Genomic DNA, 19,074 nt, shown 5'->3' with positions numbered 1-19,074 from the left:
AACTTGCAGAAGACTTGTTCCTCTTCAGTATTACTGCGAGGCAGGGCTTGTACGTGCCGAACTACTGCAAACAGAACGTCACATCGTCGTGCCTCCTCGTCTTCCCTTCTCATCAACGACGTCTCATGCCACAAATTACCCTTCCAAATCCAAACCGTCATCAGAACGAATGAAACGGGATACTCGGATGCGGTTTGACGCGTATTCAAGAACTTTTATCAAAGTTTTATTCACTTATTTCGTTTGCAGGTGTCACCTGTGACGTGTGACGTCACATTTACTGCAAATGGTGTCGAGACAAGAAGCAGCAGAATTGCCTGGGGGTGTATTCTGTGAGCAGGCAGCTTGCTTGATTCAAAGCGCTCAAGCAAGCCAACGGAACTGAGTGCTCGGCACCGCTTAACAAGATGGCGGTCTCCGTGTGGAACAATGCCATCGTGGTATTCCAGCGAAAGCTATCCGCGCCGTTGTTTTCAGGTTGACTCAATCCTCTTATGACAACTTCCCCGATCGGATTTATTGTGTTGGCAGCGGCTGCAGAATATGAGGAAGAGGGACAGAAAGATAAATAAATGGGGAGCCAGAAGGAGGAGTCCACTACCAAGCTTATGTATACATCCTACCATTATGCATTTTTTTTGGGGGGGGTGGGGGGGCTGGCCGGCTGGTGGGTAAATTTACAACAGAAGGAAATATTTTACTGATGAGGTAAATTTATAAAATATCTCTTGTTACATCGAATTTCAGAGCTGCATCAAAGAACACCAAAAATACGTGATATCACGTGCTCCATGGGGGTAACTGCGAATCACGAATATTAAGCTGTGTTTGTCAGCCCTGACGATGTAATCCGTAGCAGCGTAATATTTGTTTTTTTCCACACGCAGTTCTGCCACACTGTGCAAATCAGTTTGAAAGTTACCAGATAATTAACATTATTTTCGTTAGTTTTCATTCCATTTATACCCTTCGTAACACATCTTTCGAAACGAAACGCGGTGTTTGCCGTAAGTGCGCCTCAGACACTCCTTCCAGAGCTTCCTGTTGTTGAGGGCCTGCTGGAAAGCAAGAAAGACTGGTATTCCTTTGTCTCGTGTAAATTGTGTTAAATGAAATGGTGAGGACTGTTAATATGGAATAGGCAAAGCCGAGAAGCGAACGTAGAATTCTTCTTACATTCGATGCTGCAATTTCCGGTTAATTCGGCCTGGATTCGGGATCAGCGATCAAATAATGTTAATCACGATTAAAAATTATTTTTTAATGAAGCGGGAGATGTCTTTATTATAAAATTAGGTAGACTTAAAACTGCTGGAGTATTTACTCTAGTTTTGTTGTTAATTTTTTAGTCATAAAGGTGTGATTGGGAATACTATAGATCAAATTAATTATTTGTGTATTTCTATAACCGTGATAACACTACTGTATATTACCTCAACATTACCTTCACAACAACAACTACACCGCCTCGAGCAGGATCTCATCTGAAAAAATAAATATTACCTCAACATTACCTTCACAATGACAACTACACCACCGAGAACAGGATCTCATCTGAAAAAAAATGTTACCTCAACATTATACCTCAACATTACCTTCACAACGACAACAACACCGCCGAGAACAGGATCTCATCTGAAAAAAATATATTAACTCAACATTACCTTCACAATGACAACTACACCATCGAGAACAGGATCTCATATAAAAAAAATGTAACCTCAACATTACCTTCACAACGACAACAACACCGCCGAGAACAGAATCTCATCTGAAAAAAAAATTCCTCAACATTACCTTCACAACGACAACTACACCGCCTAGAACAGGATCTCATTGAAAAAAATAAATATTACCTCAACATTACCTTCACAACGACAACTATACCGCCAAGAACAGGATCTCATCTAAAAAAATGAATATTACCTCAACATTATACTTCAACATTACCTTCACAACAACAACTACACCGCCTAGAACAGGATCTCATCTAAAAAAATGAATATTACCTCAACATTATACTTCAACATTACCTTCACAACAACAACTACACCGCCTAGAACAGGATCTCATCTAAAAAAATTAATATTACCTCAACATTATACTTCAACATTACCTTCACAACAACAACTACACCGCCTAGAACAGGATATCATCTGAAAAAAAAAATTCCTCAACATTACCTTCACAATGACAACTACACCGCCTAGAACAGGATCTCATTTAAAAAAATAAATATTACCTCAACATTACCTTCACAACGACAACTACACCGCCAAGAACAGGATCTCATCCAAAAAATTAATATTACCTCAACATTGTACTTCAACATTACCTTCACAACAACAACTACACCGCCAAGAACAGGATCTCATCTGAAAAAAAAAATTCCTCAACATTACCTTCACAACAACAACTACACCACCGAGAACAGGATCTCATCTCAAAAAATGAATATTACCTCAACATTATACTTCAACATTACCTTCACAACAACAACTACACCGCCTAGAACAGGATCTCATCTAAAAAAATTAATATTACCTCAACATTACCTTCACAACAACAACTACACCGCCTAGAACAGGATCTCATCTAAAAAAATTAATATTACCTCAACATTATACTTCAACATTACCTTCACAACAACAACTACACCGCCGAGAACAGGATCTCATCTGAAAAAAAAAAAATTCCTCAACATTACCTTCACAACGACAACTACACCGCCTAGAACAGGATCTCATTTAAAAAAAATTAATATTACCTCAACATTACCTTCACAATGACAACTACACCGCCAAGAACAGGATCTCACCCAAAAAATGAATATTACCTCAACATTATACTTCAACATTACCTTCACAACAACAACTACACCGCCTAGAACAGGATCTCATCTAAAAAAATGAATATTACCTCAACATTATACTTCAACATTACCTTCACAACAACAACTACACCGCCTAGAACAGGATCTCATCTAAAAAAATTAATATTACCTCAACATTATACTTCAACATTACCTTCACAACAACAACTACACCGCCTAGAACAGGATATCATCTGAAAAAAAAAATTCCTCAACATTACCTTCACAATGACAACTACACCGCCTAGAACAGGATCTCATTTAAAAAAATAAATATTACCTCAACATTACCTTCACAACGACAACTACACCGCCAAGAACAGGATCTCATCCAAAAAATTAATATTACCTCAACATTGTACTTCAACATTACCTTCACAACAACAACTACACCGCCAAGAACAGGATCTCATCTGAAAAAAAAAATTCCTCAACATTACCTTCACAACAACAACTACACCACCGAGAACAGGATCTCATCTCAAAAAATGAATATTACCTCAACATTATACTTCAACATTACCTTCACAACAACAACTACACCGCCTAGAACAGGATCTCATCTAAAAAAATTAATATTACCTCAACATTACCTTCACAACAACAACTACACCGCCTAGAACAGGATCTCATCTGAAAAAAAAATTCCTCAATATTACCTTCACAATGACAACTACACCGCCAAGAACAGGATCTATACACCGTCTAATGTGAAAACGATCATAACTTGGGCCATTGTGTTTATCTATAAATGCGCATAAAAAATCAAGAAATTATTAGAATACACGAAGTCATCACTCTCCGGAAGTCTGTACGTTGTAACCCGTAATGGGGAACGTGGCTGTGCTTCCCTTCCCCATCGGCCACGCCCACGCAACAACGTGTCTTGCCATTGGTTTGGTAAATAAATGGCCATAACTTGGGAAGCACTTGTCCGATTAATATCAAACCTTGAAAAGGCACATCCTCAGGACCCCAGCAATATACCTGGCAAGTTTCAATTAGATCGGACCAGAGGTTGTCGAGAAATAGCGGTCACACACACACAGACACACACACACAGAGATTGCTGGAATTATAGATAGATGACACCTATTATACATCTTCTGTACACATCTTTGTCCACCCCCGTGCGTCCTCCCCAAGTCCTCATTCTACCTCACATCCCTTATTTGTCCGAGTCTCTCGATTTTGTCCCCTCAACGCTGCCGTTGTTGTTGTCCCTCTCTCTTTCTGTCATTCATTTTGTTCCGTTGAGTTCTGATGCGTTCTATGTAGTAGCTCCTCCATGAGCCTCGACTCTGGAAACAAAAGTGGACGAGAAAGATCTGGAAGTCCAAAAAAATGCGTCATATTCGTCTATGTAATAAATAGATCGTTTACGCACAAAATGTTCCTTTCTCCATCGTTGTTCCCTTGCTGTATATCCCTTGCTTGCCATTGCTGTACATCACATGCAGGAGAAAGACACCAGTAGATATCAATGTACTTTTACATGAATTACGAGGGAGGGATTTGAACCTGGATTTACCTGTATCAGGAGCCAGGTATTCGGATGAGAACACTGAATCACCCTGTTTGTGAAACATCAGTCATCGTTATATATCAACATCATTCTTGGATGAGGAAGGGGTGTGGACCGGCAGGACGTGCCAGGCTTTCCCCTCCTGTAACCACGTGACTTCCTGTACGGACTCTTCCTTCCTCCTTGCCTTCCACTTTTCCAATCCCACTTTGGTCGTGAAGGTGTTCACCACTCACATTCACGATTTTTTTTTTCTTCTTCAAACTCTTCCTTTACTCTGCCCCCCCCCCCTCCTCGTGGGATGGCGCGCCATGGATTGTGAATCCTCTGTGGGTGGAATGATATCACCAACATCCAGTTGTTTTCACACGAGAAGTTGGTGGCAAAGGCCTCTCAAGACTCAAGGATGTGATTTGAAATTTACCTTCTGGGTGGATGAGAGTTTGAGAAGACAATTTGGATTGATTATTTTATTTATTTATTTAATTTTTTCTGGGCCATTCTGCACACACAGACCAACAAATGGAACTCCTTTGAACTGTTGATGTGATTTAACTTTTTCAATATGAAAGCTAATTTCGAAATCCCAACACAGCCGGCGTTGTATGTTATTACAAACCAAGGGTCTTTGAAGTGTTCATGTTTCTTTTGAAGAATTTTTTTTTCTTTCATCCTCACGGTTGATGAGTATTGTTTCTGTTTGGTGTTGTTCCTTTTTCAGGCAATGGAAATTGAGAAATGTGATTGTGTGACGGGACGCGTGAAAGGAGAATGTTGTTTGGAAATGCCGCCATCCGACGATGGTCAGATCTCTCAACGTGATCTTCTCCAAAATATGAAAAGACTCAGCATTTTTTCTTCCAACAATTTGGAATATCTCCATACAGGTTTTACACCTGTACAATCTTCAACCTCAAGGCCCTCTCGTCCTAGCCTTATCCCACTCCCTTGTAGGATCCTCCCTTTACAAAAACAGTCTTCGCGGTCTCTCATACCTGACACACATCATACGAGACCGGAAAATGGGAACATCTGTGAGCCAAATATTCAAAGGTCTGCAGTTGATTCCCAAAGTATCTCTGCTGAAGCCGTCACAACAAATGAGTATGAAAATGACGTCTCGCCAGTGCCTTCCGCAAGGGGTGCATCCTCAGCTGCGCGGCCCTCCTCAGCTGCGCGGCCCTCCTCAACGGCACGACCCTCCGCATTGGCACGGCCCTCCTCAGTGGCACGACCCTCCGCATTGGCACAGCCCTCCGCATCGGAACGGTCTTCAGCGGTGAGGCTCTCCACAGCAGCACACTCCTCAGCAGCACGGCCCGCCACAACAGCGCGGCCCTCCTCACTGGCACGGCCCTCCACAACGGCACCGCCCTCCTCACTGGCACGGCGCTCCTCAGCAGCACGGCCCTCCACAACGGCACCGCCCTCCTCACTGGCACGGCGCTCCTCAGCAGCACGGCCCTCCACAACGGCACGGCCCTCCTCACTGGCACGGCCCTCCTCAGCAACACGATCCTCCACAACGGCACGGCCCTCCTCACTGGCACGGCCTTCTGCACGGGCACGTCCCTCCTCTGTGACACTGAGCTCTGCATTGGCGCAGCTCTCCTCAACGACACGGCCCTCCTCTACTTCTGCTTCACAAATGCACACAACGAAAAGCACAGTGCAGGCCCACCAATATTCCGTGCTCAGTGAGGAAACAGAAACAAGGAGGTATGCCGAAGCGGTTTTGGGTTGTTGTTTTAACAAGGCCCCGTCCCGTTTTGACTTTGGGGGAATCCAATATGATGGAAACAATGCATCCAGAATTTGGGAACATTTGACTTGACTTTGGGAACATTGGGAACATTGACTTATCCAGAATTTGGGAACATTTGACTTGACTTTGGGAACATTGGGAACATTGACTTATCCAGAATTTGGGAACATTTGATTTGAATATGAAAATTTTTATCATAAAGGTGTTTTTTAAAATTACTTGTTTTTAATACCACTTTCATCTTTATTTATTTTATTATCATCATCAACGTGTTATTCAGAATGCAGTTGACACGATGGTTGGCTGCTCGACAAAAGTCCTACAAGCGACCACCAATGTTGAAGACCACACTCCGACATAACCCACCTAAGCGTTCAAACAGTCAACTGAACGCGACCCAGGCAAGTGAGATGAGGTGGCAATGTTGAGTTACTGGGTTGTTTGTTCTTTCGCCGGGGATTAAGGTGTGCTCCAAGATGCCAGGTGAATGGCTGTATTTTTTTTCAGCGTGGCCTTGTCAAGTGTTGAGAAAATCTCCAATTTTTTTTTTGTTTTTTTTGACCAAATTTGACCTCAAATTATAACATTATTGAAAAGACATCGTCTGCAGTTGTGTTTTTAAAAACTTGGTTTAACGTGTATTTCTGATCCTTGGTGCAAGGAATTGTATGAAGGGAGACGTATTGGTGTTCATCATGTAATATTCACCCGTTCAAAAGTTACAACAAACTCCCGCTCCCCGAGGAAGCGACTGGGTTGGGGAAAATGGGGTAATTATATTTTGTGCCATGACTCATAATTCCCTCTCTCCCCAGCAGTGGTCAGTAAACCACTTGCACTGTGCCACGTGTACAGGCGAAAATCGTAAGTCAGCCCACCCTCGGATGCAGATGGGGATTGTTTTGTCCCATGATCTGACTCTGGGTACCTCAAACACGTGTGCAAAATTTGATCGGCCCAGCCATTTCCGATTCTATAATTATCAGACCGACATACATTGCCTTATTTTATACAATTTTGGCCATCCGATCAAAGTCAGGTTACTTAGACTTGAGTTAACCATCAACAAGATTGATGTTTAAAACAAGCAAAAATTAACCTGGGAGTGCAACATGGCAATGATGGGCCAAGTGGCCTAATCATATCCTTGTTTGAGATCCTAAAGGAGCCTGAGCCGACTCCTTACACTCCTATCACAATATCCTTGTTTGTGATCCTATCCGAGTCTGCGATGACTCCTTTCACTCCTCCTCATATCCTTGTTTGCAATCCTATAGGAGTCTGCGATGGCTCCTTGCACTCCTCATATCCTTGTTTGAGATCCTGAAGGAGCCTGCGCCGACTCCTTTCACTCCTCCTCATATCCTTGTTTGAGATTATATAGGAGTCTGCGATGGCTCCTTGCACTCCTCATATCCTTGTTTGAGATCCTGAAGGAGCCTGCGCCGACTCCTTTCACTCCTCCTCATATCCTTGTTTGCAATCCTATAGGAGTCTGCGATGGCTCCTTGCACTCCTCATATCCTTGTTTGAGATCCTGAAGGAACCTGCGCCGACTCCTTTCACGCCTCATATCCTTGTTTGAGATTATATAGGAGTCTGCGATGGCTCCTTGCACTCCTCATATCCTTGTTTGAGATCCTATAGGGGTCTGTGATGACTCCTTACACATCTCATATCCTTGTTTGAGATTATATAGGAGTCTGCGATGGCTCCTTGCACTCCTCATATCCTTGTTTGAGATCCTATAGGGGTCTGTGATGACTCCTTACACATCTCATATCCTTGTTTGAGATTATATTGGAGTCTGCGATGTCTCCTTACACTCCTCATATCCTTGTTTGCAATCCTATAGGGGTCTGTGATGACTCCTCACACTCCTCATATCCTTGTTTGAGATTATATTAGAGTCTGCGATGACTCCTTACACTCCTCATATCCTTGTTTGCAATCCTATTGGGGTCTGTGATGACTCCTTACACTCCTCCTCATATCCTTGTTTGCAATCCTATAGGGGTCTGTGATAACTCCTTACACTCCTAATATCCTTGTTTGAGATTATATTGGAGTCTGCGATGTCTCCTTACACTCCTCATATCCTTGTTTGCAATCCTATAGAGGTCTGTGATGACTCCTTACACTCCTCATATCCTTGTTTGCAATCCAATAGAGGTCTGTGATGACTCCTTTCACTCCTCATATCCTTGTTTGAAATCATGTAGGCATCTGCGATGACTCCTTACACTCCTCTCATATCCTTACTTGAAATAATGAAGGACTCTGTGACATCTGTGAAAACTTCTATTGACCTCTGGCTTACAGCCAGCAGAGACATGAATATCACTGCCAATGTAAGTCTTCTTCTTCTTGTGTATGGCAGTTTCGCTGCCAGGGTAGCTATCATTTCTTGGAAGCGCGACTGTTTCTCTGATACTGCCAAGGTAAGTGAATCTCTCCGTGTCCTCAACATCCTCACCAGAAAACAGGTACAGACAGGACAGCAGCATTCAAGATGTCACTGAAAGACTGGATCTTAGTTTTGACCCAGGAAACCCATAATCCCAGTGGCTCTGACTCCTCATTCAGCACCTCGAGGGCCCCCAAAAGGATATCCAGAGTCTCCGCAAAGATGACTGCATCATCTGCGAAATCAAGGTCAGAGATCTTGACATTCCCAAACGATGCACCGCAGCTTGATCTCGCCGACATCTTCCCCAGAATCTAGTCCACACAAGCGCTGAAAAGTGTGGTGGCCAGTACACACCCCTGACGAACTCCAGTAACAACTGGAAATATGTCCGAGATGGCATCACCACATCTCACAGCACTCTCAGTACCAGAGTACAGTTCAGACAACATATACCGCATCGTGGTCTGAATAATGTATCCACAATGTCCATTACTATCTCCACATCTTTGTTTGCATGCACATGGTCCAGCAATGACCCATAGTGATTGTGCTGATAGATGTCCACCTGTGACAGTCGCAACAGCTCATCCAATGCAACATCTTCAGGAACATCATTATTTTCCAGAGTTTCTCTCACTTGAGTGACTATTTGTTGTTGTTGTTGGCAAAGCTGTCGTGCTACAACTATGGGATCCAGCTCAATGGAGGGTCCTGCAATCAATGTCTCAGCACTTGGTGGATGAGGGAATCTGAATCTGCTCCTCTTGTTTCGTCCGCATGTTTGTGAGTGGACGTGCTTCTGCAAACCAAGCACAAGCTTCTGAAGTTCTGTGGAACACAATATTTCTGGTGCTTGTCAATAAAAGCTGCTACCTCCTCATCCTCATTGACATCTAGTTTTGGAGCATCCTTTATCCACAAAATTGTGTGGGTGTGGGGGGAGCCCCAAGCTTGGAACTCAATTCTCATCATAAAGTCCTGAACTTCTCCAACAGGGTTACTCTTGGATCCAAGGAATTCTTTGAAAAAGGAGTCGACTCTGTATTGGAACTGACGAGCAGCTGTTGCTGGATTGTAACGTAACCGTTCACACTTTTCATCCCATGATAGATTTTTTTCACATCTTCATCCATCAGTACTTGGCCATATTGATGACTGATGCTGTGGATAACTTCTGGCCATTGCATACCTTCAGTTGATCAGGTCAGAAAACCGTGTTGGGATGAAAAGTTGACGTACCATTGCTCAGAGATCCAGAAGTTCTTTGCTCCAGGATGCTGGAGATCCGTGAACATTATTCAAAAACCGCAAGGTCTTCGTGGTGGTCTTGGTGGTGGCACCAGGCAATGCATGCCGTTCCACAGTGTGCTGGTCACTTTTTGTGTGCTCACTTTTGGCAACTTCAATGTCCATCGGTTCAGCATCTGTCTGTACCACTGCTTCCCACAATTCTGAGTCAGTATTTTCCCAATGATTTTCCCAGTCTTAACAAATGGTAATGTCCTTGTAGTGGAGGTTGTGCTGCTGAAGCCACCGAAGTGCCTCCATCACCTTTTTGGGCCGAACATATTCATACAATATCATGTCGTGCCCACACAAGTTTTCGCTTAAGTTTAAGAGGCACACAACCTCAGCATCTTGTGGTAGTCGAGGTATCAATGAACAGATTGCATTCCGTTTGGAGGGCACATTCACAGCACTGCCATGGATGGCTTTTTGGCCTCCCTTGGGTAATCCCACAAGTTTCATGAATGGGATTCTTTGGCTAAATCAACCTCTGTTCTAATGGTCGGAGATCATCCAACTCTGGAGGGATGCTGTCGAGTGCCAGGCCATTAGCCCAGCACTGAGTAGGTGTCTGTCCTCTCTTTAATGCAGAATGACACGTGTTGCATATCCAGGTTTTGTCATTCGTCTGAAGTTTCTTCCACAGATTGAAGTATATCCTGGATCAGTGCCACAGGAGCAAATGTATATTTGTTCTCATTTGTCTGAAGTACAGATGATCGACACAGTGGTCTGTGACAAGAGCTGCAGGCATAGATTGGCCCTTCTCTGATTTTAGCATGAACAATTACAGCCGACTCCTCAATTGTTGGTATTTGTTGTCTGAGGCGAAGCTGCTAAGACTTTTTACATTTACTTATGAATGAAAAATACAAAACACTGGATTCACAAGATGTCATGACAAATCTCGGAGGAATCAACTCGTCGCCAGAACATATCTTTAATTAACCCTGTGGCATTCGATCTCAAAATGTCACAAAAATTGACAATAAATAAATAAATAACTTTCACAGAGTGCATTTCAAACAAGTACAAGTTGGACATTGAACAGCCAAACAACATTCACCATTATAGGATCTCAACGTTGAGGGAACTTGCGAAGAATCAAGTTATGTTCATGACATGTGAGATGACGATGTAGACATGCATACACTTTCTGAAATGTCCCACCAATCTTCCTCATCACAAAGAGTTCAGTTAAAGTACAAATAACATTCGAGTTGAAAATAAATTCAGCACCACATCAATTTGGATTGTCTTACAACACAAGAGCCAAACTCATTAACCCAACATTGCTGACAGTAATGCCACGCCAACACAACCCACAATAGAGAACAATACAACTCAATAACAAACTGGAGACTTTCTGCCAAGTGCCACAGTAAAACCAAACATCAAACTTTTAGAAGCATACAGTTGCAATGGCAGAAAACTTTTCTTAATCTTGAAAATGATACTTTGTCCTCCAGAACACCAAATGAAGAGCGAAGACAATACTGAGAAACAAAACCAAGCATCAACATGAGCACAGGTACTCAGAGTTCTTCAGGTTCATCCTGTGGCGTTTCACTGCCCTCGTCTTCCATACGAGCGTCGAGGAGAGAGTCGATGCGCTGACACAATGGCTTCCGTTGATCATCTTGTTTTTGAAGAAGCTGCTCCATTTTCTGAAACTTCTTGAAATGGAAATCTCGTTCCTTCTCCATTTCATCCAATGTTATTTGCAAAGCCTTAATCTGATTATTCAATTCTATGATTAGGCCCAGCAGGACTCGCACGGTCATTTTTCATTCTTTGTTGATGTTTCTAACTCATGGACACAGGAGAGGAACTGGAAGCAGAATCATCTTGCCTTTGGATAGGTGCAGCCATCTTGGGTGTGGATGAACCCTTGGCCTTTGGCTTGTTGAAGATCTGAGGACCCGGGTTTAGTGGTGGGAGGGCATCCTGACCTTTCCTTGCTGCAACGGCATCGTACTCATGGCCATCATAATTTGCATTGAAAAACTTCTGAAACCACTGCACAAACTCGAAATTGTCTTGAAATCGTCCCTTAACACACCTTGTCCACCTCTACCTGTTTGAATCCGGTTTGCAACATCTTGAAGTTATGGAGATATTCATGCTTGAGCTTCGCTTGAAACTTCACTTTTTTAAGTGAGATGCAACCAAGAAACAACATGTCCATAAATTGGCAATAGGTCACTCCTGAGCAAAGCTGTTCAATGTTCTCAGAGCTGAGATGCAGAGACTCGTTGATCCACAAAAGCGTATCATGGCGGCTCAAGTTCTCACTGGTCATAAAGTGGAATAAACATTCACAGTCATGCCCCAATCAGAACTGAACTGTTTCTTCATTCCTCAACCTCCTCGGCTGACGTGTCCGAGCGTATTACATTTGCGGCCCGTCCAAGTCCGAGGTGTGATTCTTCTACAGTTTGTTCAGCACGGTGTTTCTGCTTACCTCGTTTATCTGCAGCTCTGCATCTGTCTGTTTCTTCTTCAGTTTCTTGAACACGGTGTTTTTTCTTACCCTGCTTCACTGCAGCTCTGTGTCGGTCTGTTTCTTCTGCAGATTATTCAACCCTGCGTTTCTGGTTACGTCGTTTGTCTGAAAGAGGAAGATGATGTGGAGGACAATGTGGACTTGGAGGTGAAAAACGACAATGTGGACTTGGAGGAGAAGAACGACAATGTGGACTTGGAGGAGAAGAAAGACAATGTAGACTTGGAGGAGAAGAACGACAATGTGGACTTTGAGGAGAAGAACGACAATGTGGACTTGGAGGAGAAGAACGACAATGTAGACTTGGAGGAGAAGAACGACAATGTGGACTTGGAGGAGAAGAACGACAATGTGGACTTGGAGGAGAAGAACGACAATGTGGACTTGGAGGAGAAGAAAGACAATGTAGACTTGGAGGAGAAGAACGACAATGTGGACTTGGAGGAGAAGAACGACAATGTGGACTTGGAGGAGAAGAACGACAATGTGGACTTTGAGGAGAAGAACGACAATGTGGACTTGGAGGAGAAGAACGACAATGTGGACTTGGAGGAGAAGAAAGACAATGTGGACTTGGAGGAGAAGAACGACAATGTGGACTTGGAGCATCCAAGCCGAAGCAAAGAGGAAGCGGTGGTCGAAGAAGACGAAAAGGAAACCTTTCCGATGGGTCGGGTACGATTGTACGAGGTGACGTCGACTCCCCAGCTTCAGCGATCTCTGCGCAGGTATATGAGAGCGGTGCAAGTTGAAACCTGCAGTGTGTGTTCGTTGCATGCCATTTGGTTGACCTCTATTGCAACTTTACTCGTTCAACGTATTCTATTTGCTTTGTGTCCAGAATATCCAGAATCGATGGAAATGCGTCCACCGGTGATATTGTCATGGTGACACCCGTGCTGCGTTCACACCGATTGGCAACTCGCTCGGCCAACCAGGCACCCAACCTGTGCCTGAATACCAAGCTCGTGTCCTCCATGAACGATGTGGTGATTGTGGATGACAGAACCACAGTTGTGTGCCGGAATAATCCTGCATTGTGATGTCATTTTGAGCGTTGTTTGTAAAAAAAAAAAAAATTCTGCAATTTTCTTTCCTTTGCTTAATGCAAAAGGAATTTTGGGTTACTTCTTCATTTCTACTACATTAGCCTCATGCTAACCCTACCCCCCCCTCCAAAAAAAAAAGTTGTTATTGTGATTCAGTTGGTTAATATTGAATGGTTTAAAATGTTAATGAATAATGTTGCTTTTTTTGTTATTGTTCTGCTTGTTTATAAAACTTTATTGAAACTACATTGAGGTTGCAGCTTCAGACATTCCACCACCAAGTCCAGCACGGAACATGGTTTTTGTGGGTTTTTTGCGATGTCAAACATTCTCCACTGGACCGATGGTGTTTGGGTGCACCTGTTACTTTTGAAAGCAATTAATTGTTAACACACATTCCACCACAAACTGCAGATGTACAGGTGGTGAAGTTTATTTTTGTGTTTAATTAGTTGTGCCACCTTTTCCTCATTGTGACGCTGACAGGTTATACTGTACAGTACTCCAAATTATGACCTTCGACCCCTCGGAGTGCTCAAGTAAAATGAGTCATTCTGAAAGAGCTTGGACATGGAGGTGGTATTGTTGAGATGTTCTCCTCTGATACAGCTCGAATAATCACGACTATTAAATGGGTAAAAAATCTATCCATCTCACTTGTTCCAATGAAAAAAAAATTTTTTTTTGATGATTCTGATTTGAAATTAAATTTTAAAATCGTTCCAATTCAAAAATAATTATTTTAACACCCCTCCATCATTGTGACAGTACGTAATGACGAGAGCTTGCAGACGATTCCTAACGTGGGGACAGCCTTTGAGAATGTCTTCCAAACCGTCTCTGTTTCAATTCCATCGCATGTAAAAGGCTTCTTGTCGATGATGGCTCACAATCTCACAAAGGCTCACAATCCAGATACGAGAATCCTGCATTGTGATGTCATTTTGAGCATTGTTTGTAAAAAAAAAAAAAAAAATTCTGCAATTTTCTTTCCTTTGCTTTTTGCAAAAGCAATTTTGGGTTACTTCTGCATTTCTACTACATTAGCCTCATGCTAACCCTACCCCCTCCCCCCAACCCCATCCAAAAAAAAAGTTGTTATTGTGATTAAGTTGGTTAATATTGAATGGTTTAAAATGTTCATAAACAATGTTGCTTTTTTTGTTATTGTCATGCTTGTTAATAAAACTTTATTGAAACATTACATTGAGGTTGCAGCTTCAGACATTCCACCACCAAGACCAGCACGGAACATGGTTTTTGTGGGGTTTTTGCGGTGTGACACATTCTCCACTGGACCGATGGTGTTCGGGTTAACCTGTAACTTTGGAAAGCAATTAATTTTTAACACCCATTCCACCACAAACTGCAGATGTTCAGGTGGTGAAGTTTATTTTTGTGTTTAATTAGTTGTGCCACCTTTTCCTCATTGTGATGCCGACAGGTTATACTCTACAGTACTCCCAAATTATGACCTTCGACCCCTCGGAGTGCTCAAGTAAAATGAGTCATTCTGAAAGAGCTTGGACATGGAGGTGGTATTGTTGAGATGTCCTACCCTGATACAGCTCGAATAATCACGACTATTAAATGGGTAAAAATCTATCCATCTCACTTGTTCCAATGGGAAAATTTTTTTTTTTGATGATTCTGATTTGAAATTAAATTATAAAATCGTTCCAATTCAAAAATTATTATTTTAATACCCCTCCATCATTGTGACAGTACGTAATGACGAGAGCTTGCAGACAATTCCTAAGGTAGGGACAGCCTTTGAGAACCTCTTCCAAGCTGTCTCTGTTTCAATTCCATCGCATGTTAATTGCTTCTTGTCACCGAAGCTGTTTTCTCGTCCTTTTCACATCCAAAGACGGGTTCCTCCAGAATAATACACAAGAGTCTTACCTCCGCCACCGAAGGTGGACGGACAATGTGTTTTCACCCTTGTCCGTGTGTTTGTCTCGCTGTGAACAGGATATCTCAAAAAGTTGTGGACGGATTCGGACGAAATTCGATGGACAGTTTCGGTGTGTGACTTGGACGAATCGATTCGATTTTGGTGAAGATCCAAATCCAGATACGAGGATTTTCAAAGTGATTCTTCACCTTTGAGAGGTAGGGCAAAAAATCGACACATACTGCAGCACCATGTTTCAAAAAGTTATGGACAAGTTGTGATAAATCATGCTGGATGAGTGAGCAGGTGACAAAAATTAGCCGATTCGATTTTGGTTCAGGTCCGGATCCAGATCCGACCTATCAGTGGGATACAAACTGTTTAGCCTGACGGAGGTATGCACTGTACCACCGAGTACTGTTCTAGTTTCGTACTTTTATTCATTGTCTTCCTCGTGTTTCCTTCCCCATGACCATTGTTTAATTAACAATGGATGAACCGCGTCACTGCAACAATATTTTGAACCCTGAAGAACACAAATCGCCTTGTTTGTTCTTTCAAAAACCTTCACTTTCGCAGCATTGTGGCGCAACTGTACACCGTCTCGACCAATCACATTTGCCGCTTGCGATTTAAGTTCGGGCAACATCGAGATTCAGACAAAATAACGGTGCCTAGCCATGTTACAACCAGAGAGTTGGTGTCAAAGCCACCCAATGCTCGACTGTTTATACATTTATCGTTTTTAAAAGACTATCCTAATAATATTTTTTATAAAGCATTGCAGCGAAGTCTGATCCAAATAATTTTAAAGCAATCTATGTATTTGTATATTGTAATCAGTAAACTAGTACACATATTAAATGAATGGCAAGCGTCTAGTATAAACAGGCAAGCATTGGGTGGCTTTGACACAATCTTAAGTTGAAATAAAAAAAAAATTAATCATTTGTTAATTTCAACTTCACTACACCAATAGTATACCCCAAAGGAACCTCCATGCCAAATATCAGCATCCTAGTACACATATTAAATGAATGGCAAGTTTCTAAAAAATAACTTGCACCAAAAACTTTAACGTTGATGTGCTACAAAAAACGTTAAGTTCAAAACAGGTCAAAAATTTAAAACATTTGAAATTTTTTTTTTCAACTTCACCGCATCAATAATATACCCCAAAGGAACCTCCGTGCCAAATATCAGCATCCTAGTACACATATTAAATGAATGGCAAGCTTCTAAATAACTTGCACCAAAAACTTTAACATTTTCATGCTCACGCTCATGCCGAGGGTATCGCTATAGCTCTCTGTTCTTCGAACAGGCAAGCTAAAAATGACCAAAATCGTAACATGTAACTACTTTTAAACATTTTTAGATTACTTTTGGTCAGAGAAAGAAAATTCCCGAATCGTAACCTCAATTTTTTGCCAAAAAAGTACGAAAAAAACACCACAAAGTATCAAACAATGCTTTACGGCACGATGTCGTAAAGTACATTTCTGCAATTTACAGTACGTATAGTTGACTTCTTTCTCTGCAGTGTGATGCCATTTTCTGGAAAAAAAAGTACCAAAACAGCACCAAAAAACATCTCGAGGGACCAAAAAGGACCAAAAAAAAACACCTGCTGTTTAAATTTTGGCTCCTATTTGCTTATTTTCGATCGTACAACAAAAATACACCCGACTGGACTGTTTTGCACGGTTCAGATTATCATCGGTGTTCAGATCATAACTTTATTACTTTATGTTGCAGGTCCATGAAATTTTAACACATGATTGAGGACGTCCTTGTGAACTTGCAAAGAGTTCAATATTTGATGTAGCATTTATATGTTTCAAAATATGGTGGAAAAATGAGTCCAATTTAGTCATCTGAAAATCATCGTTTTTGCCTGTCAGAGATTGGATGTCATTTTTAAACCGAAGCAATTACAATGTTCATACATCAGTATGTCTTCGGCCCAATTTTGAGGTATATATGGATGTAGTTTCAGCTTCATACATACTTTTTAAGTGTATAAAATCACAAGTTGAAAAGCTCGGGTTACAGTTTGGGTTCGGGTTAAATTTTTTAACTTTGTAATATCAACAAAGGAAATGCATCATTTTGTGCAGCTCCATAAGGCGATTCCAACAAGAGGTCATTCATCAGAGTGGCCCTTACAATAAATCGATTGGAGCCAATGTGTCGAAAAATTTACAGAATTTCAATCACTAATTACTCATCAAATCGAAAAATAAAGGTCAGAATCTGTTTCGACGACAAAAAAGTAACTAGCATATGGATTTCAATGTGGGAGGTTACCTTTGAAAATCACTGTTTTGCACCACTGAAAATCGGGTTATGGTTAATTTTTTTGGTGGAATCACGAAACAATTGATATCCTCGTGTGCGGAACGATGAGCTGACTTCAAAAAGTGCTCACTCGTAACTGTACGCCCTAAAATAAAACAAGCTCAGCAGAGCCAAAAAAAAAGCGATCAATCTCGATTTTTTTTCAATCGATAATTACTTGCTTAATTAGCAATCAAACGGGGAAAACAACCTCAAATTCGACTCCCTCGACAAAAACTAATCCGGAAATGTATCTTACAGCACTCAAATCCGTTTAGAAATACATTTTTATTGAAATGTCCAATTTAGGCCCCAAACATATCAGAAGAGTTTTTCACTCCGCTGAGTTTACTGCATTTTTTGTGGCTGATTTCTCGGGTCAAAGTGTCAATAATTGCACCTCCTTCGTCAATAAAAAATATATACACAATAGAATCGCATTTGCCTTCTGTTTCAGAAAATATACCAACATCTGAACTTTGTTCACCATAAAAAAAGTTATAAGCGATAATGTTTGAGGCGATGTATATATTTTGGCGCAACTGCACAGTGCTGCGATGTTCCAACAAGGAAAAGCAGGAAGTACAAATAGAAAATAGTCTTAACTACCTCATCTTTGGGAAATTTTAACACATGGTAGAGGGCGTTTTTGCACTTATGTGAGTGTAATTTGAGATCCATTCAACAAAAGATAGCTGCGTAAACCGTAAAAAAACTGTAGGTTCGATTCACGACGAGATAACGCACCCAAACTTTAACACCTTCGAGGGTAACATTTGAGGTTGAGTGCTCCAAATTTGGGATTCGTACGGAGATATGAATGTTAAAAAATGAGCCAATTAAAAGGTGTTAATGAAGCAGCCAATTCCTGCCAGTGTCATCAGCCAATCAGAAACCGAGGACGCAAAAAGGGTTGCTGAGCTTCTGAGCTCTCTTCCAAAGGGAGCTTGAGGGAGCTTTTAAAGTCTCTTCTCTGATAAAAAAAAAGCTCCCTCACTGTGTTTTTTTGCCGAACCACAATGACGCGATCACTTCGGAAAATAAATAATTACATAAATAATTAAATTCTTCCTTTGTCACACAACCAACATGGCCACCAAGTTTGGTTCGAATCCGTCCACAACTTTTTGAGATATCATGCTATATTGTTTGACCCCATCTCTCGATGGTGAAGACAACTTCCAAATTTCCAGTTGTCGGCTCCGAATCCGGATCTTCACCAAAATCTAAACAATTCTTCCTTTTCACACCCAAAATGTATAAACTTGGAGCACAGACAATTTGATGTATCTATGGCAACCTTTTGGAAAGGGGGTGGATTTTGCAAGTGGGATTCTTTTTCTTGTATGTTTGTTCGTCTGCACATAACTTTCATGTTTTTCTCCGCAACCGCCTGTCGGATTGAGAGAAAAAATTTCACCAG

The 19,074-nt window shown here is 41.7% G+C and overlaps 1 protein-coding gene and 1 pseudogene across 1 annotated transcript; one reads left to right on the top strand and one right to left on the bottom strand.

Moving 5' to 3' along the window:
* Positions 1–951: 951 nt before the first annotated feature.
* Positions 952–14,612, top strand: LOC147008040 (uncharacterized). Its single transcript, XM_085865722.1, has 5 exons — positions 952–1,078; positions 5,119–6,116; positions 6,443–6,563; positions 12,435–13,093; positions 13,207–14,612. The coding sequence occupies exons 2-5, from the start codon at positions 5,122–5,124 to the stop codon at positions 13,406–13,408; spliced, it is 1,977 nt and encodes a 658-aa protein (XP_085721848.1). The 5' UTR covers positions 952–1,078; positions 5,119–5,121; the 3' UTR covers positions 13,409–14,612.
* LOC147008041 (microtubule-associated protein RP/EB family member 3 pseudogene) lies at positions 11,395–12,208 on the bottom strand (annotated as a pseudogene).
* Positions 14,613–19,074: the final 4,462 nt, after the last annotated feature.

The sequence above is a fragment of the Eptatretus burgeri genome, chromosome 22, assembly GCF_056783735.1.
Source record: "Eptatretus burgeri isolate ZD-2024b chromosome 22, Ebu_testis_v1, whole genome shotgun sequence".
NCBI lineage: Eukaryota > Metazoa > Chordata > Myxini > Myxiniformes > Myxinidae > Eptatretus > Eptatretus burgeri.
The sequence above is the reverse complement of the archived record's forward strand: the minus strand, read 5'-3'. Positions and strand labels throughout refer to the sequence as shown.